This window comes from Thalassophryne amazonica, chromosome 2 (genome assembly GCF_902500255.1).
Source record: "Thalassophryne amazonica chromosome 2, fThaAma1.1, whole genome shotgun sequence".
In the NCBI taxonomy this organism is placed as follows: domain Eukaryota; kingdom Metazoa; phylum Chordata; class Actinopteri; order Batrachoidiformes; family Batrachoididae; genus Thalassophryne; species Thalassophryne amazonica.
Genome location: NC_047104.1, coordinates 12,728,449 through 12,749,751, shown reverse-complemented (window position 1 = coordinate 12,749,751; position 21,303 = coordinate 12,728,449). Strand labels below are relative to the sequence as shown.

Here is a 21,303-nt window from a genome sequence, read left to right as displayed (position 1 = left end):
TTAATATGCGCTTTGAATGACATATCCTGATCAAAAATAACTCCAAGATTTCTCACAGTATTACTAGAGATCAGGGAAATGCCATCCAGAGTAACGATCTGGTTAGACACCATGCTTCTAAGATTTGTGGGGCCAAGTACAATAACTTCAGTTTTATCTGAGTTTAAAAGCAGGAAATTAGAGGTCATCCATGTCTTTATGTCTGTAAGACAATCCTGCAGTTTAGCTAATTGGTGCGTATCCTCTGGCTTCATGGATAGATAAAGCTGGGTATCATCTGCGTAACAATGAAAATTTAAGCAATACCGTCTAATAATACTGCCCAAGGGAAGCATGTATAAAGTGAATAAAATTGGTCCTAGCACAGGACCTTGTTTGTCCTTTACTTTGAGACAAAACATTCAACACAGTCAAAACTATTCCATTTATTGATCCTTTTATTTCAACTAAATAATTTGCATCATTTTTTGCTGAAATTGGAGCAACTTTAACTTTTGACCCCTGTACAAACTGAAACTGACCTTTATCGCCATTTTTGCTGTTTTTACCCCTATAACTCCATAACATTCCATCATAGATAGTCCAAACTATGCCTTTTGGAATTGTTATGATCATTCAAATAATGTGATATAGTTTTCAACATGACTGGAGCATTTTTAAAGTTTGACCTCTGTGTAATTCTTCATTGACTCCTACCTGACGACAGTTACCACCCTGGAATGGCTATCATACATTTTTGTGTAGGCCATGATACACTGAGGCTGGATTCTAAGTGTCGTTTTTTTCCCCTTAAGTGGTACCGATTAGGTCAAAATCCATGACTGGCTCATGGACTATCAGGCTTTTAATGACTTCCTGGACTCAGCCATCAGAACATTATCAGTATGTGCTAAAAGTATGAAACATGTATAAACATTCACTTTTCTCAACAAGAGACTCACGTTTCTACAGCTATTCTTCCACTGCCGACACGTAGAGGTGATGCTGGGAAACTGTTAATAGTGTGAAAACAAGAAGTCATCAGAGTGATGTGCACATCAGCGACACACTGATGAATTAACACACCCACGTGTTTGCGCATGGTTTGTATGCATCCACATAATTGCAAAGTGAAAATGGCACTACAACAGTGATTACGTTAGCATCAGAGGACCTTGCAAATGGTGCAAGCTGAGGTGAGCGTGTATTCAGGAAATGTGAGGATTTACTTGCAAATGACAATAATTGGCTCATAAACTGATTTCGATTATCAAGGCCACTGTTATTGGAGTTGCGCGCAGAACTGCAGCTGTCCCAGAGTGCAATACAGCAAAGAGCCAGGGGTTGTCTGTATCCACACAGGTGCTGACCACGCTGGGCTTCCTGGAAACAGGGGTATTCAAGCGTGAGCTGGCCAATCAGTCAGGAGTGTGCCAATCAACCTTTAGCTGAGCCATGCCAGCTGTGTGGAAAGCGTTACATTGTGTGTTTGTGGACTTAGAAAAAGCTTATGATAGGGTGCCAGGAGAAGAGTTGTGGCATTGTATGAGGAAGTCTGGAGTGGCAGAGAAGTATGTTAGGGTAGTACAGGACATGTACAAGAATAGTGTGACAGCGGTGAGATGCGCAGTCGGAATGACAGACTCATTCAAGGTGGAGGTGGGATTACACCAAGGATCAGCTCTGAGTCCTTTCTTGTTTGCGGTGGTGATGGACAGGTTGACAGATGAGAACAGACAGGAGTCCCCATGGACTATGATGTTTGCAGATGACATTGTGATCTGTAGTGACAGTAGAGAGTAAGTTGAGTCTAGTCTGGAGAAGTGGAGACATGCTTTGGAGAGAAGGGGAATGAAAGTCAGTAGAAGCAAGACTGAGTACATGTGTGTGAATGAGAGGGAGCCCAGTGGAATCATGCAGTTACAAGGAGTAGAAGTGGTGAAAGTAGATGAGTTTAAATATATTTAAAGTAATGGAGAGTGTGGTAGAGAGGTGAAGAAGAGAGTGCAGGCAGGGTGGAGTGGGTGGAGAAAGGTGGCAGGAGTGATTTGTGACCGAAGAATATCAGCAAGAGTGAAGGGGAAAGTTTACAAAACAGTAGTGAGACCAGCTATGTTGTACGGTTTAGAGACAGTGGCACTAACAAAAAGACAGGAGGCAGAGCTGGAGGTGGCAGAGCTGAAGATGTTGAGATTCTCTTTGGGAGTGACAAGAATGGACAAGATTAGGAATGAACATATCAGAGGGACAGCTCAGGTGGGACGGTTTGGAGACAAAGTCAGAGAGGCGAGATTGAGATGGTTTGGACATGTGCAGAGGAGGGACCCAGGGTATATAGGGAGAAGGATGCTGAGGATGGAGCCACCAGGCAGGAGGAGAAGAGGGAGACCAAAGAGGAGGTTCATGGATGTGCTGAGAGAGGACATGCAGGTGGTTGGTGTGACAGAGGAAGATACAGAGGACAGGGTGAGATGGAAACGATTGATCTGCTGTGGCGACCCCTAACGGGAACAGCCGAAAGACAAAGAAGAAGAACAGAAGCATGAAATAAACATTTGATACCAAAGGTTTCCCGCTTTGTCTCTTGTTTTCCGCGAAGTTCAATAAATGATGACATGTTCAATCCACGCTCCTCTTCTTTGGATTACAAAAGTGGTAACATTTTATTGGCCCACCCGTTTACACAAACATATGTGTTCATTTAAAAACACACGTTCACATAAACATGCATGAGTTTACACAAAATAAATGTTTACACAAAAATACATGTTGTACACGAACATACATGTTTACATAAACATATGTGTTTGTGCAAAAATATGTTGAGATAGACATATGTGTTTACACAAAAGCAAACATTTTCAACAAAAATCATGTGTTTACACGAACATGCATGTGTTTACATAAACATACTTATGTACACAAAAGTACATGTTTACATAAACATACATGTATTTACACAAAAGTACATGTGTTTACACAAAATATGTGTTTACATCAACATATACGTGTTTACACAGAAATGTGTGTTTATACAAACCTACATATCTTCATACATACAAACAAGTTCATAGAATTATACACTGAGCAAGCTCATGTTGTACTGCATTCCAAAAATATGAAATATAAATGAGAAGATTTGTGCTTGATTATTGTTGTGTTGTGTTGCAGAAAGGAGCTTAGATGAGCCTCTGGTTGTGGAAGGAGACATTGCCATACCAACAGGTCTACAGAACGCTGATCCATGCACACAGAGAGGCTGCCTGTGGCCCAAATCCAGAGATGGCAATGTCTATGTACCCTACCGCATCTCCAACCAGTACTGTAAGTACACCATCGAAAACCAACATATTAAGTACCAAAGTAAACACAAAAAGTAGTGATGTAAAAGTATTGTGTACTTCAGAACTATAATTATGAAAGTAAAAGTTAAAGTACTCATAAGAGATAAAAATTACTCAAGTAGTGAATGACTTCATAATGTGCAATTTATTTCTTAACTGAATTTATATATTTGAAATTGTATTCAATTTCAATTCAATTCTAGTTAGTTCCTTTATTTAGCACCAAATCACAACAAAGCTGCCTCAAGGCAGCTTTGCCTCAAGGCAGCTTTATATATATATATATATATATATATATATATATGATACGATATACTTTATTGTCCCCTCAGGGAAATTTGTCTTGGACTCATGCTAAGTGCCTTTACAAAAGGAAAACAAACAGATACAAGTAAAAACACAACCACATCCATAACAAATTAACATGACAGGAAGTCAGGACAAACACCAAAAGTATTGCACAATTCCAGTTTTAGACATTATTGTTTAGCAATTTGATGGACATGGGGACAAATTAATTTTTGAGTCTATTATATATATATATATATATATATATATATATATATATATATATATATATATATATATATATATATATATATATATATATATATATATATATATATATATACTCAACAAAAATATAAACGCAACACTTTTGGTTTTGCTCCCATTTTGTATGAGATGAACTCAAAGATCTAAAACTTTTTCCACATACACAATATCACCATTTCCCTCAAATATTGTTCACAAACCAGTCTAAATCTGTGATAGTGAGCACTTCTCTTTTGCTGAGATAATCCATCTCACCTCACAGGTGTGCCATATCAAGATGCTGATTAGACACCATGATTAGTGCACAGGTGTGCCTTAGACTGCCCACAATAAAAGGCCACTCTGAAAAGTGCAGTTTTATCACACAGCACAATGCCACAGATGTCGCAAGATTTGAGGGAGCGTGCAATTGGCATGCTGACAGCAGGAATGTCAACCAGAGCTGTTGCTCGTGTATTGAATGTTCATTTCTCTACCATAAGCCGTCTCCAAAGGCATTTCAGAGAATTTGGCAGTACATCCAACCAGCCTCACAACCGCAGACCACGTGTAACCACACCAGCCCAGGACCTCCACATCCAGCATGTTCACCTCAAAGATCATCTGAGACCAGCCACTCGGACAGCTGCTGAAACAATCGGTTTGCATAACCAAAGAATTTCTGCACAAACTGTCAGAAAGTGTCTCAGGGAAGCTCATCTGCATGCTCGTCGTCCTTATCGGGGTCTTGACCTGACTCCAGTTCGTCGTCGTAACCGACTTGAGTGGGCAAATGCTCACATTCACTGGCATTTGGCACATTGGAGAGGTGTTCTCTTCATGGATGAATCCCGGTTCACACTGTTCAGGGCAGATGGCAGACAGCGTGTGTGGCGTCGTGTCAGTGAGCAGTTTTCTGATGTCAATGTTGTGGATGGAGTTGCCCATGGTGGCGGTGGGGTTATGGTATGGGCAGGCATCTGTTATGGATGAAGAACACAGGTGCATTTTATTGATGGCATTTTGAATGCACAGAGATACCGTGACGAGATCCTGAGGCCCACTGTTGTGCCATCCAAGAACATCACCTCATGTTGCAGCAGGATAATGCACGGCCCCATGTTGCAAGGATCTGTACACAATTCTTGGAAGCTGAAAATGTCCCAGTTCTTGCATGGCCGGCATACTCACCGGACATGTCACCCATTGAGCATGTTTGGGATGCTCTGGACCGGCGTATACGACAGCGTGTACCAGTTCCTGCCAATATCCAGCAACTTCCCACAGCCATTGAAGAGGAGTGGACCAACATTCCACAGGCCACAATTGACAACCTGATCAACTCTATGCGAAGGAGATGTGTTGCACTACATGCGGCAAATGGTGGTCACACCAGATACTGACTGGTATCCCCCCCCAATAAAACAAAACTGCACCTTTCAGAGTGGCCTTTTATTGTGGGCAGTCTAAGGCACACCTGTGCACTAATCATGGTGTCTAATCAGTATCTTGGTATGGCACACCTGTGAGTTGGGATGGATTATCTCAGCAAAGGAGAAGTGCTCACTATCACAGATTTAGACTGGTATGTGAACAATATTTGAGGGAAATGGTGATATTGTGTATGTGGAAAAAGTTTTAGATCTTTGAGTTCATCTCATACAAAATGGGAGCAAAACCAAAAGTGTTGCGTTTAGAGAGAGTGTAATGGTTTTTTGCAATACATGTCCCTCTAAGCTCTTTATGGGTACATCTTTGGAAACAGGCAACAGTCTCATCTTGAAAAATTTCCCTTCCATTCACATGAACTGCATTTCATGCACTAATTTCCCCACTAGTCTAATGGATTCCACGGCCACATTAATTGTAGGCACTGCAGGTTCTCTAATCACCTTCTCCGTGGCCTGCTGTAGAGTCCTCATGTTAGTCTCTCTGTAGAAATCTATCTATGTTTACAAAGAAGATGGCAGTGCCTTCCTCAGAAGGGTGAAGGCTGTCCGGCATCATCAAGCCATGGTGCCCCCAGAAAAAATGAGAGTTATCAATAAAAGTAAAACCTTGCTGTCTACAAAACTGCACAGTGCACCAGACACCTATTCAATGACATCAGTCTGCTGAACATCTCGTCATTATCCTGAGAGGGAAGGGGACTAAACACTATTCGTTGATGCCGACGCATCTTTCTGATAAGGTCAAAAGTATAAAAAGCAATCTCACACAGTGAGATGAAAAGTTAATGTAAAGATATTTCATACTGCATTGCCCAGCTCTCAGATGAACAAAAACCAGGTCCCTCAGTATGGAACAAACTCCACCCCACAAGGAAATGAGGCTCTCAAAAGTAATGATCTGAAAGCCACCAAAGGCAAAGAAAAAGAAAATGTACTAGGGAGGATAATGTGAAAGTACTTTAAAGCTTTAGTAAGCTTCTAAGCTCAATGCATCAGTCCCAAAAAAACACATACAATATTTGGTGTGCAAAAAAAATCCACCAACATGAACTCACATGGATCCCATTAAACTGGGTGGTTTGGAGTTCCTACTGGATACTATCCTCGAGTCCCACTGTGAAGGGGTTTGCCGGGAGAGATCTTGTTATGAGGATGTTTCAAAGAAAACAAACTCCAGCTAAAAACTCCACAAAGTGCCTAGACACCAGGGCGTGTGAGGAGAGCAATGGTGCAGTTTCTCCCAGTGCTGCGAGAAGACATCTCTCCTGTGGCAGCACTCAGCTGGATAATCCACCAGATCAGCATAGTTCTGATCCTGGACTCCAGCAATAACAGCATCAAAGGGCCAAAAGAAAGCAATGAAACTACATTACTGTAAACTGGTCCATTGGGGAGAAGAAAAAGATCTTATACTGCTTTGCTTACTCAAGGCATGAGAAACGGGGCAGGCTATCAAAGGCAGTATTTGTGGAGAGGATAGGTCACCATTTTGAAGAGAGCCCTTAGATACAATGTCAGTAATGTTGGGTGCAACTTTAGATCCCGGGTCTGGGGCCCATTGCACTCTATTAGAAGGAAATTCAAGACAAATGAAAAACAAAAGGCAAACAACAGATGACACATCATGAACACGAAAAGACTGATAGATATGGAAATCCAAACCATCAAAGACAGAGTTGCTGAAGAATTGGAACAGAAAAGGAGCACTATCAAAAAAACAATGTCAAGACAGAGAATGATAAGGTAGCTATGCAGGAAGATACTGAACTCAACCAAATGAGCTGAGACACCAGAGGCTCACCAAAATCCTGATGATGCAAAACTAATAGAAATGATGGAAGAAATCCTGAGAAAGTAGGAGACTGTGAAAGAGACAAGCATGTATGAAAGAGCACCACTACCAAAAATCAAACATGACAGATGTACAAAATCAGCAGAAACCGTCCCTTACCAAAGTAAATGAGTTGTGTTAGGCCTCTGTCTCAGTAGTCAGGGACATCTGAGACGTAAAACCACAGTACAAAAGGGGCCAAAGGTTATGAAACATATTTGGTTATGTGAAACAGTTGAAACCCAGCCTTGAAACCCAGCCTTAACCGGGGACGCTTTGTCCCCTGTTTACAATGGGATACTCAGGTCAAAGCAGTTTCAGTCTTTTGTTCATGGTAATGAGTCATTCACGTCAGCAGGAGAGTCGTCAGGGGAGCCGTCAGGAGAGGTGTCCGTCCCATCATTAGGAGGGACAGCTGCCCTGTCATTAGGAGGGTGCTAACTAGAGCACAATAGGTGCTAATTAGAGCTATTTTTTAGTCACTAGCCTATAGCAGTCTGCCTCTCGGTAGGAGGGGTCTAGCTAGGTTTAAAACTCCAGCTTTTGTGGCTTCTGTTTATTCTTCTCTACAAGAGTCAAGACAGAAGTCAGACTACCAGAGCAAGAATTTTAGATGAGGAAGCTTCTGCGATTTGAAGCGAAACGCCCTTGCGTCAAGCAACCCAGTTCAGTCGAAGATTCAAGCTTCTCTACTCTAGCAGGGGTGGCCACGTTCGGTCCTCGAGAGCTACCTTCCTGATACTTTTAGTTGTCTCCCTGCTCCAACACACCTGAATCCAATGAAAGGCTCATTAAAAGTCTGCTAATGAGTCTTTCATTGGATTCAGGTGTGTTGGAGCAGGGAGACAATGAAGAGTGTCAGGAAGGTAGCTCTCGAGGACCGAGCTTGGCCACCCCTGAACTAGGGGATTAAGGACCTTTGCAATTTTTCAGTCTGGCTGGGTTTTTTGAACCAAGGATCCTCTGGTCTGAAGCCCAGTGTTTAATTAGTAGACCATCACCTCCCAAGAAAGCAGCAGCATACCTCCACTGGGCAGTCTGCAAGCACTTCAACATCAAAGTGCAAGACAAAGATTCTGAACACAAGCCATTGACAGTTACCGAAAATAAAGCAACCAATCCAAGCTGACAAAGAGATCAAGGCCAACATTTCATTTATACAGCACCATGTCACAGCAAAGCTGCCTCAAGCCGCATCACCAAGTACGGTCTAACCTTGTGGCCCCTTCACACATAACACAAAGTTGGGCAAAAGAAGCAGAAACTGGAAGAAAAGGGGGCGAAAAAAATGAATTGGCAAACTGCGAAAAATTCCAGCAACTGTTAGGAGGGACGGTCTGCAGAGACAGTTTTGAGCATGCTTGTGTGCATGGGCAGGAACACAGTGCGAGCATGTGAGAGGTGTGATACCACATCGTGCTCACACAGCAGCAGCAGTAATTACATGTTGGACAAATGTACATAAATCGATGAAAATGTGTAAGGACAAAATAATGAATAATAATGCTGGCTGCATAAATGGCCCCGCATTCTCTAAGTGCCCCACGAGTGGTGTTGGACGTTTGTGGGTGCCACCTGGACTCTTGTTGACTCCTGCTGAGAGTGAGTTGAATGGGCACTCGCACACCATTTACCGTCATTCAGCCGTTGGTGTGAAGGCTGCTTCAATCGCACCATTCGGCCAGGGTTTGACTTGGCCGATAATTTGGTGCAGCCCCTCGGACGCGGCACGATATGTCTGACCTGCGTTCAACATGCGTGATTGTGACCACAATCAGATGGCAGTGAGACCTCTTGCCTACTGTTCAAATGGGTTTTTGGAAACTGAAACTGATGATGAAGAGTTAATGAAATTATGTAAAAATGGTAATGTAGTGACACTGAAGTGCTGTAATGAAGTGATAAAATGATGACGAAGTGATGAAGTAAACATAAGCTGTGATTTGTACTTACAGCTACAAGAGAGAGAAACACCATCATCACAGGCCTTCGCTCGTTTGCTACATCTACCTGCATCCGTTTCACCCCCCAGGGCAGACAGCAGGATTTTGTCAACATCAAGTCTCGTTCAGGGTACGAAACACAGTGCACCATACAATAAATCTTCTCTCAGCTGCTCATCCATCAGATCATCCATTTCCATTTCACCCTGTCCTCTCAATCATCTTCTGTCATAGTAGAGAAGCTTAAATCTTCGACTGGACTGGGTTGCTTGACGCAAGGACGTTTCTCTTCAAATCGCAGAAGCTTCCTCAGCCGAGAGGCAGACTGCTATAGGCTAGTGACTAAACAATAGCTCTAATTAGCACCTATTGTGCTCTAGTTAGCACCCTCCTAATGACAGGGCAGCTTCTTGATTATTCTTCTCTACAAGAGTCCAGACAGACGTCAGACCACCAGAGCAAGAATTTTAGCTGAGGAAGCTTCTGCGATTTGAAGCGAAACGTCCTTGCGTCAAGCAACCTAGTCCAGTCGAAGATTCAAGCTTCTCTACTATGGAAACCACCTGGACAACTGAGAGCCTACACAGAAACTTCTTCTGTCATGCCAACCACCTGCATGTCCTCTCAGCACATCCATAAACCACTTCTTCTCCTCCACCTCCTTGGTGGCTCCATCCTCAGCATCCTTCTCTCTATATACCCTGAGTCCTTCCTCTGTACATCTATAGATCATCTCAATCTTGGCTCAGTGGCTTTGTCTCCAAACTGTTCTACCTGCATGATCCTGCTGATAAATGTTCATTTCTAATCCAGTCCACTCTATTCACCTCCAAAGAAATTTGCAACATCTTCACCTCTGCCTCCTGTCTTGCTTTAGTGCCACCGTCTCTAAGCCAGATAACAGAGCTGGTCTCATAACTGTCTTGCCACCTTTTCCCACCCACTCCACTCTACTTTCACTGTCTTCTTTCCTTTTATCACACTCTCCACTACTTTGGGCAGTTGACTCCATGTATTTAAATTCATCTACCTTCACCACCTTCACTCTTTGCAACCACAGTTTTCAGTCATGCTGCTTCTCATTCACACACTCCATCTTGCACTCTGACTTTCATTCCTCTTCTCTCCAGAACATATCTGCACCTCTATCAACATCTGCCCTTCCACATTTCTCTCTTTTATACCATATCTACCCATTACTTCCTCGTCACCTCTGTTTCCTTCACCAACATGCCCACTGAAATCCGCTCCAATGATCACTCTTTCAGTCTTAGATACACTCTCCACTATCTCATTTAGTTCACTCCAGAAACGCCCCTATTCCTCTTCACAACATACCTGTGGGGTATACGTACTGATGACATGAATCATCACCATTTCAATTTTCAACTTGGCACACATCACCATGTCAGACACTTGCTTAACCTCCAACACACATACTAAACTCTTCCTTTGGAATGACCTGAACACCATTTTGCCTCCATTCCACACCATGATGCAACTATTTGAGCCTGCCTCTGATGCTTCTTGCCTTACTTCCCTTCCAGTTGGGCTTTAATACACATACATTATACCACCCTTTCTCCTCTTCATCATATCAGCCAATTTTCTCCCGTTACCAGTCACACCACCAACATCCCAAGTCCCAACTCTCACTCCCACATTTTCATTCTCTGCCGCTGACTCCATACATGTTCTCTACATTTTCTTCTTCATCACCCAACAGTAGCACAGTTTCTGCCAGGACGCTATTGAACAACAGCACTGGTGCCAGTCTTTGTTAACTTGGACCTCGGCCAATCCAGACCCGGTACCAGAGAACTATCATTAAGAGCATTTTTAATGGGTGGGCATATATATATATATATATATATATATATATATATATATATATATATATATATATATATATATATATATATATATATATATATATATATATATATATATATATATATATATATATATATATATATATATATATATATATATATATCAAAGTTGCTTTTGGAAAAGATTAACATCAGGCTACTTTTTTGCACAGTAAAGTTTTAAGTGGCATAACTGAATGTAAATCTGTAATGTATAATCTGTTGATGAATAACAGTTATTGATCCTGGGTGCTCATCTGAGACTGGCACTCTTGCCTTTTACAAACTGAAATTCCTCCAGATTCCTTGAATCACTGAATGATATTATGCACTCCAAAATGTCCCTGCCTTTCTGATTTGAGGTTGCAAAGAAGAAGTAAAAACTTTATCTGGTCTGTGGCCTATTGGTGCCTACACCCGGACTCCATGACGACAGTCAAGGCTGGTATCCAGTTACAGCTTCATGGCCTGAGACAATGCAGATAAACTGTCTTGTTTAAGGACACAAACAGAGCATCACCAGCATTCAAACTCTGCATAATGGTAGCCCAACTCCTCATGTCATTGAGCTACCTGCACTTTTAATACGCAACTGAAAATCTGATGTTGATCTGAAACTTTCATTGACCGTTCCGAACCAAATTCAAATTACTTCTTCCTGTCTATAGAATAAATGTAGCTTCCAAGTTTGATCAAAATCATACTAGGCTTTCTTAAGATAACATTCAACTTTTTGTTCCTGTGATCGTTTTGAACATGAACACAGCTTCAGCACACTGGGCAAGATGTCTTCTCGGGCAGCAGCTCAGAATACACCACCTCATCCCGTTTTTCTGTTTCTTCGTGAATCTATAATGTTAGTTACACTGTACATTTAATAACTGTCAGTTTTTGTTGCAGTTTAGCCATTTTCACATTCTTGCAGGTGTTACTCATTTGTTGGTCGTCGCAGTGGTGGACAGAAAGTGTTCCTGAGTCACCAAGGTTGTGTTTTCCATTCGATCATCCAGCACGAGTTGCTCCATGCCCTGGGCTTCAACCACGAACAAACCCGATCTGACAGGGACCAGCATGTTCGCATCCTGTTAGGGAATGTTATTCGGGGTGAGTTTTATCTTTTAGAATGTGATTCTGAACTTGTAGAAATAAAGTTATGATTGACTTTAATCAAGTGATCATTTCATCAGACAAGGGAAAACACCTAATGAATAGACAAACAGACATGAAGACTGAAGTTAACGTGGCAACTTCTGAAACAGAAATCATGGAGCTTGTGTATGATGAGAACTGTGAATTTCTTATTTACATTATTATACGTGGCATGTGCAGGTCATACTGGCAGGCTTTGCAGTGCCAGATCAATCTTGAGGTTCCCTCGTATGCGCTCAAATTGTTGAGGATCCAGTTTTTCCGCCATCAGAATATGTAAATTGCGGTCAGATGGTCCTCAGACTGCACATGGGCCGCTGTCGGATAGGTGTCCCGTCTCGACCGTGCCCAGAGTATTTTGAACATGGCCATCACACTCGGGGCCGCCGGCCGATTTTGACCAACTGTGTTGACGTCCACAGATGGCTTGAGAACGTTTTGGAACTGAAATCCGACACTTTTCGGATGTGCGCCAATTCATAATTCCGACACCATTCTGTATTATTCTGGCTATGTGTGATGGGGGTATCACTTTCTCACTTACTGACATAACTTTATCATCCTTTAAGAAGCTTTAACAAACTATAAGAATCTTACCACAAGAAGAAGCATTCAACTTTCCAAATGATAGAATAATTGGACAATTATTAAGCATTATATTCCCAGAATCCTTTGTGCTGTTGTGATGTCATCATACTGCTATCGTTAAAATTAAGTGAGGCCCTACTCCCCTGTTTTCACCCAAGTTCGCCACAGCAGAGCTGAGGTGGATTTGCATGTTGATTTGGAACAAGTTTTATACCGGATGCCTTTCCTGACACAACTCCACATTACATGCGAAAGTGGGCAGGGATGGGGTTTGAACCAGGATCCTTCCACACTGAAATCAAGCACACTAACCATTTGGTCACCACCCCTGCCTACTGTGCTGCTGTTGCTATTAAGACAAAATCTCTCCTTATAAAATTTGACCATTGAAAATAGAGTGGCACCAATAATTTACATCACTTTTTACCAAAATTGGAGCAACATTAACGTTTGACCCACTGTACAAACTGAAATTGACCTTTGTCACCAATCTTTTTGTTTTTACCCCATAACTCCATAACATTCAGTCATCAGATAGTCCACCTTTTTCAAATCTTTAAGATCAGACAACAAATGTGTTATACATTTCATTATGATTGGAATGTTTTTCAATTTTGACCCGTGTAATTCTTCAGTTGACCCTTACTTGGCCTCCTATTGAAAATTCAACTGGCCAGTCGATTTTTTCAAAAGCGTAATGTCTAAGGGGGATTTGTGCCAAATTTGGTGCTTGAAACACTGTTTCACTGCAGGATTCCTCTGTAAATATTCTATTATCTGCTGCACTACTGGTGCTTTCTGTGTGAGTTTCCGTGTTATCAAAGATTTTCCCGTGGGGGTACTCTGGTCTCCTCCCAGTTCCAAAGACATGCAGGTGTGGTGGATTGGTGACTCTAAATCAACTGTGTGTGTGTGTGTGTGTGTGTGTGTGTGTGTGTGTGTGTGTGTGTGTGTGTGTGTGTGTGTGTGTGTGTGTGTGTGTGTGTGTGTGTGTGTGTGTGTGTGTGTGTGTGTGTGTGTGTGTGTGTGTGTGTGTGTGTGCCAGAACATCCTGGCTAAGAATTCAGCACTTTACTTGAAAAAAATAATAAATTCCACTAAAACAAATTTTCTTTGTGCATGTGACTCCCATGCAGGACAGGAACATAATTTCCGGAAGATTAACACAAGGAACCTTGACACGCCCTATGACTACAACTCTGTCATGCACTATGGAAGGTAACATCTCACCCACCCTTTAATCTTCTGTCTAAAGGTAGGTCACAAAGTATAATTTTGAAAAGATGCAACAACACAAATAAGTTGCCCATAAGTAAATTGTCATCTTATTTTCCATAAAAATTAACTTCTCAAATGTATAAACAGTGGAGTCCGTGTTGCACATTTGAGCGATTATTGTCGCCATCTAGCATGTGATGTGAGCATTTCAGGGCTTCTGTGCATTTCCTACTTTAAACCCAAAATGCGATTAAAAAAGTATTTATAAATGTCAGAAAACATGATTTTTTATTTTTTTTTTTTTTTGGCAGCCATATCTTTGACCTGCCAGTGTTATAAAAATTTAAATTTTGAGAGTTTTACGGTTCTTGACGTTTAGTACATGGAATGTTTTGCCATATGGATGGATGGAAGGACAGCAATTTCTGTAGAGATTTTCCTGGGGGAGCACTTGGGGGGAAAACAACATTAAATGAAGATATAAACACCTGGTGCAAATGAAATCTCCACTGCAATAAAAGTTTAATTAATATCTGCATCTCAAACAACACCACTGTGATGCTGCATGATGGCCACAACATTTTTTTGGCCACACAGCATTTATTCTGACCCTCCCACAGAGGGGAACAACTGATGGAAAAGACTGGGAACCACTGCTTTTTATAAATAATTCTTCTAATGCACCACTAGTGATATCTGGTGGATGGAATCATCATTACAGCCTCTAATATGACAATTTCTGCCAGAAAGACATGCTGTTGATTTTGTTCAAGGTAAAACTAGTTAGTAGAACTGCACAGGGTCTTGAGATCAAACAGAGGCTATATTTTTATGTTTCATCTCTGGGCTACCTAAACTGACGGGAATCTCATGGGATCAAATTCTCAATGAAAGCATCAAGGTGAAGGACAGAAGTTTAAAAACATTCAGAACTTGTAATAGAAAGGCTTTACGCTGCATTTTTAGCATTTAGTGGACAACAATTCACAAAATGATCAAATATCAAAAGAGAATTGTTGGAACAACTAAAAAATGCTTCAAGTTTATCATTGGTATGGTCTTTTAGTGAAGCTTAGGGCTAGTGGCCGGCGAATCGGCGAACACTTTAGTATTTTTTCTGTTTTTCTTGTTGCTTAATGGTGACAAATTATACCTAATTTGTAGTCTTTCTGCTGCCTGATTCTGTTTTTTGTTTTCTCTCTGTTTGAGGTGCGGCTCCATCCAGAAGTGGGAGTGGTGTCTTCTTCTGCAGGCCTCCCGTCCTGGACACCAGCATGGACTCCCAAAATTTACTCTGCATTTGTATTGTCAAGTGTGTCGTTAGCGTGCCCCAAGCAGAGGGTCACCCGTTTGAGTCTGGTCTGCTTGAGGTTTCTTTCTCAAATCATCAGAGGGAGTTTTTTCTTACCACTGTCACCTGTGTGCTTGCTCTAGGGGTTGGCAAGGTTAGACCTTACTTGTGTGAGGAGCCTTGAGGCAACATTGTTGTGATTTCAAGCCATCACTTGACCCAGCTATCTTAGCTAATTATAGGCCAATCTCCAACCTTCCTTTTCTCTCAAAAATTCTTGAAAGGGTAGTTGTAAAACAGCTAACTGATCATCTGCAGAGGAATGGTCTATTTGAAGAGTTTCAGTCAGGTTTTAGAATTCATCATAGTACAGAAACAGCATTAGTGAAGGTTACAAATGATCTTCTTATGGCCTCGGACAGTGGACTCATCTCTGTGCTTGTTCTGTTAGACCTCAGTGCTGCTTTTGATACTGTTGACCATAAAATTTTATTACAGAGATTAGAGCATGCCATAGGTATTAAAGGCACTGCGCTGCGGTGGTTTGAATCATATTTGTCTAATAGATTACAATTTGTTCATGTAAATGGGGAATCTTCTTCACAGACTAAAGTTAATTATGGAGTTCCACAAGGTTCTGTGCTAGGACCAATTTTATTCACTTTATACATGCTTCCCTTAGGCAGTATTATTAGACGGTATTGCTTAAATTTTCATTGTTACGCAGATGATACCCAGCTTTATCTATCCATGAAGCCAGAGGACACACACCAATTAGCTAAACTGCAGGATTGTCTTACAGACATAAAGACATGGATGACCTCTAATTTCCTGCTTTTAAACTCAGATAAAACTGAAGTTATTGTACTTGGCCCCACAAATCTTAGAAACATGGTGTCTAACCAGATCCTTACTCTGGATGGCATTACCCTGACCTCTAGTAATACTGTGAGAAATCTTGGAGTCATTTTTGATCAGGATATGTCATTCAAAGTGCATATTAAACAAATATGTAGGACTGCTTTTTTGCATTTACGCAATATCTCTAAAATCAGAAAGGTCTTGTCTCAGAGTGATGCTGAAAAACTAATTCATGCATTTATTTCCTCTAGGCTGGACTATTGTAATTCATTATTATCAGGTTGTCCTAAAAGTTCCCTAAAAAGCCTTCAGTTAATTCAAAATGCTGCAGCTAGAGTACTGACGGGGACTAGAAGGAGAGAGCATATCTCACCCATATTGGCTTCTCTTCATTGGCTTCCTGTTAATTCTAGAATAGAATTTAATATTCTTCTTCTTACTTATAAGGTTTTGAATAATCACGTCCCATCTTATCTTAGGGACCTCGTAGTACCATATCACACCAATAGAGCGCTTCGCTCTCAGACTGCAGGCTTACTTGTAGTTCCTAGGGTTTGTAAGAGTAGAATGGGAGGCAGAGCCTTCAGCTTTCAGGCTCCTCTCCTGTGGAACCAGCTCCCAATTCAGATCAGGGAGACAGACACCCTCTCTACTTTTAAGATTAGGCTTAAAACTTTCCTTTTTGCTAAAGCTTATAGTTAGGGCTGGATCAGGTGACCCTGAACCATCCCTTAGTTATGCTGCTATAGACGTAGACTGCTGGGGGGTTCCCATGATGCACTGTTTCTTTCTCTTTTTGCTCTGTATGCACCACTCTGCATTTAATCATTAGTGATCGATCTCTGCTCCCCTCCACAGCATGTCTTTTTCCTGGTTCTCTCCCTCAGCCCCAACCAGTCCCAGCAGAAGACTGCCCCTCCCTGAGCCTGGTTCTGCTGGAGTCTTCTTCCTGTTAAAAGGGAGTTTTTCCTTCCCACTGTAGCCAAGTGCTTGCTCACAGGGGGTCGTTTTGACCGTTGGGGTTTTACATAATTATTGTATGGCCTTGCCTTACAATATAAAGCGCCTTGGGGCAACTGTTTGTTGTGATTTGGCGCTATATAAAAAAATTGATTGATTGATTGATTGATTTGGCGCTATATAAATGAAATAAATTGAATTGATCGTATGATCAATTCAGGTTAGTCCCATTGAGATCGAGATCTCTTTTGCAAGAGAGACCTGGACAATTATAAAGTTTCCAATCCATCTACAGTAACCTGCATGTCTTTAAACGTGGGAGGAAACCAGAACACCACACAAACGTGCAAACGCCACACAGAAAGGCCACAGGTGAGAATCAAAACCATGATCTTCTTGCTGTGAGGTCCGCTCCTCAACTCGCGTCGACACATAACAAATAATAATAATAATAATAATAATAATAATAATAATAATAATAATAAACAGCGCAATTACAATAGGGTCCTCGTAGGACGTTGCCTACTCGGGCCCTAATAATAATATGTATATGATAACAACAATGTAAACAATTTATAAATGCATTAAGACAGTAAATTAACATTAAAAAATTACATAATTAAAAGGAAATAAATGGGTTGAGTTGTACTTCAAAAACCTGTTAAGGTCTAAGGTTCTAAAATCATTCTGGAATCATATGTCATTCCAACTCATTATAGAAACTTTGCATAATTTATTACCACCCTTGAAAAATGTCACTACCCAATACTACCCAATCTAGAGCCCGAGGATCCCCATGGGCAACACGCTAGTACTCTTTTATTCTACATAGAACAGTGACATAACACATTTCTTGGTAGGTAGGCATGAAATCCTTTGTGGTCAGGAGTCAGTTTTCTGTTGTAATTATGCCAGGACACATTAACGTTCAGTAATCAATTGAAAACCTCATTTTGAAGTTGTGTTTGCTCCATAGGTACGCTTTTTCGAGGAACCGCCAGCTGACCATCGTTTCCATCCCCAACAGCAACGTAGCAATCGGCAGAGCGACCCAAATGAGTCCCGTGGACATTCTTCGGGTTAACCGCCTTTACCGCTGCAGTATGTTTGTGTTGCGTACAGTATTTTCTATCTTTCATCTTCCATCTGCCACTCAGTCACTCAGCAAGTATCCTGTAACTTCCTGTAACTTCGTACCATCAAAATGTGAACACTGCATAATGATGTCATGTGTCCACATTTCACTTAACATGTGTGTTTGAATTAATTTCAGATTCATCTGCACAAAAACCCTTACTGGTAAAAAATAAAATGAGCCAATTCTTCCTCAGCTCAGAGTAAGTGAGTTTCTATGTACACACTAACTGCAGTATGTGAGTAATTTTAATAGTACTCCATTACACTCAGCCGTAAGAGGTTCTAGAAACCAGTGAGCAGTTCTCTTTGCTGCGTACTGTATATTTGAAGCTCTTTCTAAAATGTCTAATTGAGGGAATTTTGTAAATGACTTTTTCCTTCTTTTGAAACAGGAGAATCTGAACACTATCGCGGAAACAGAAGATCTGCAGCTTTTTATCTACAAGCAAAACCAGAAATGCATCTTGTCCCCAGTGACCGTATCACTGTATGTCAGAATTTGATTAGTATTGTTGCTGTCCTAATGACGTGAAAATACCCTGAAACAAAGCTTCACTTTTGCAGTGAACTGCTTGCATGCTTGATGAAATAAAATGAAAGAATTTAAAAACTATCTGCCTTCTCTGTTCACTCTTAATCATATCACTCAAACTTTCAGGAAAACAGTTCCAAAGCAGTCCTTTATTACATCATCATATTTCTGACATCATAAAGCAACAATTCTACTGAATGTGATTAAAAAAACATTTGGAACATTTTGGAAAATTGTCACCTATATTTCAAAACTTGCAGAGCACTTCGTTGACTAGAGGACCATCTCTCCATAAAATGTCATTGGAATCCGTGCACCACATTTTGAGTTTTCACATCCATAAACAGGATAAACATGATTTTTAAATAATTATATAACTAGAATAAGTTATTAAAGTAATAAGTGAAATAAAGTATATGCACAGTAGGAAAAAATGAAGTTTGGAAGTTTTTAGCCAGTGTGTATGTAAACGTATGTCTGCAATTGTGCACTGAACATTTTTGACCTTTGAAAGGTGAACGATGTCCCACTTCGATCTGATGCCTCCACGCCTCTTATCAGTTCCTTTATTGTGACCCTGAAATTCTAGTGGACCTTTAAGACAATTTTCTGTTAATTCCTGGTTGATAATTTGGGCCTCCTTCCTCACTAGTGGACAGTCTGCATGATCTCAACCTTCTTACATATTTGTCATTTTGAGGAGTCATTTTGAGGTGCTCATGAGGTGAACAGAGACTTGGAGACACACATAATTGTTCTCTGGAAGGCTTGTTGTAATTTTTTGGCCATTTTTTCTGCTTTTCAAAGGAAGAAGGAACAGTGGTGCAGTGAAAGAAACTGTGCAGATAAGGCACTGTGTGGTGAAAGTATGATCTGTGTAGCTATTGCTGCCGGCTCGCTGCCTTGAGAGTGGGCCAGGTCTTGGAGGTGAAATGGTTGACAGTGTTTCAAACTCATTCTCAAGCATGGCTTAATACATTGTTCACTTTTTAAAAACACAACATGTCTATATCGGTGGACTATGGGAGCTAAACTGTGTGCAGGTCTTCGAAATAAAATCTTAACAATCATCACTTACTTTTCAACATTGTTTCCCTGGGGGCATGTCACACATGTGCACACCACAGTGTGTGTTGTTACTTAAAACGAGTAATTTGAAATTTAAAAAAAAAAGAAGCAAACTGGACAAATAAACATCCATTGGACAACATAGTGAATGTTGGTTGATGCAGTTTGGACAAATGAAAACATCAGATGGACACATGGAGACATGAACTGTGGATTCGTACATGAAGCTCCCAGTGTACGATGTGTGCCGTATGGACTTTTAATTTAAAAAATAAGCAAGATGGGTAAAACGTGTGATGGACAATATTTTGGATGTTATTTGAGACAGATGAACATGGATTGCTGATCCACAGCAGGGAAAGCATCCATCCATTTTCTACACCCACTTACTCCAACTCAGAGTCACGGGGGAGGGAGGGGGGCTGGAGCCTATCCCAGCTGCAATGGAAACACTTAAGCAAAAACAAGATTTCATTTGATTTTTTTTTTTATCCGCCCTTTAATTTGGTACACAATTTTAATTTTGTATTGTAGTTCTTTGATTTGTGTGTCAATTGATTCCTGGGCATGCCCTACATAAATAACAACAACAATTATTATTACACTCAACAAAAATATAAATGCAACACTTTGGTTTTGCTCCCATTTTGTATGAGATGAACTCAAAGATCTAAAACTTTTTCCACATACACAATATCACCATTTCCCTCAAATATTGTTCACAAACCAGTCTGAATCTGTGTTAGTGAGCACTTCTCCTTTGCTGAGATAATCCATCCCACCTCACAGGTGTGCCATACCAAGATGCTGATTAGACACCATGATTAGTGCACAGGTGTGCCTTAGACTGCTCACAATAAAAGGCCACTCTGAAAGGTGCAGTTTTGTTTTATTGGGGGGGGATACCAGTCAGTATCTGGTGTGACCACCATTTGCCTCATGCAGTGCAACACATCTCCTTCGCATAGAGTTGATCAGGTTGTCAATTGTGGCCTGTGGAATGTTGGCCCACTCCTCTTCAATGGCTGTGCTAAGTTGCTGGATATTGGCAGGAACTGGTACACGCTGTCGTATACGCCGGTCCAGAGCATCCCAAACATGCTCAATGGGTGACATGTCCGGTGAATATGCTGGCCATGCAAGAACTGGGACATTTTCAGCTTCCAAGAATTGTGTACAGATCCTTGCAACATGGGGCCGTGCATTATCCTGCTGCAACATGAGGTGATGTTCTTGGATGTATGGCACAACAATGGGCCTCAGGATCTCCTCACGGTATCTCTGTGCATTCAAAATGCCATCAATAAAATGCACCTGTGTTCTTCATCCATAACAAACGCCTGCCCATAAAATAACCCCACCGCCACCATGGGCCACTCGATCCACAACATTGACATCAGAAAACCGCTCACCCACACGACGCCACACACGCTGTCTGCCATCTGCCCTGAACAGTGTGAACCGGGATTCATCCGTGAAGAGAACTCCTCTCCAATGTGTCAAACGCCAGCGAATGTGAGCATTTGCCCACTCAAGTCGGTTACGA

At 41.2% G+C, this 21,303-nt stretch overlaps 1 protein-coding gene across 1 annotated transcript in view; it reads left to right on the top strand.

The window, feature by feature from the left end:
• The window catches only part of LOC117522313 (low choriolytic enzyme-like), a 50,229-nt gene extending 31,468 nt beyond the window's left edge, over positions 1-18,761 (top strand). Inside the window, exons 9-10 of the mRNA XM_034183712.1 lie at positions 18,294-18,357; positions 18,550-18,761. Coding sequence (XP_034039603.1) covers positions 18,294-18,357; positions 18,550-18,559 — 74 coding nt within the window. The 3' untranslated portion in view covers positions 18,560-18,761. The remainder of the gene's footprint in view (positions 1-18,293; positions 18,358-18,549) is intronic.
• The last annotated feature ends 2,542 nt before the right edge of the window (positions 18,762-21,303 follow it).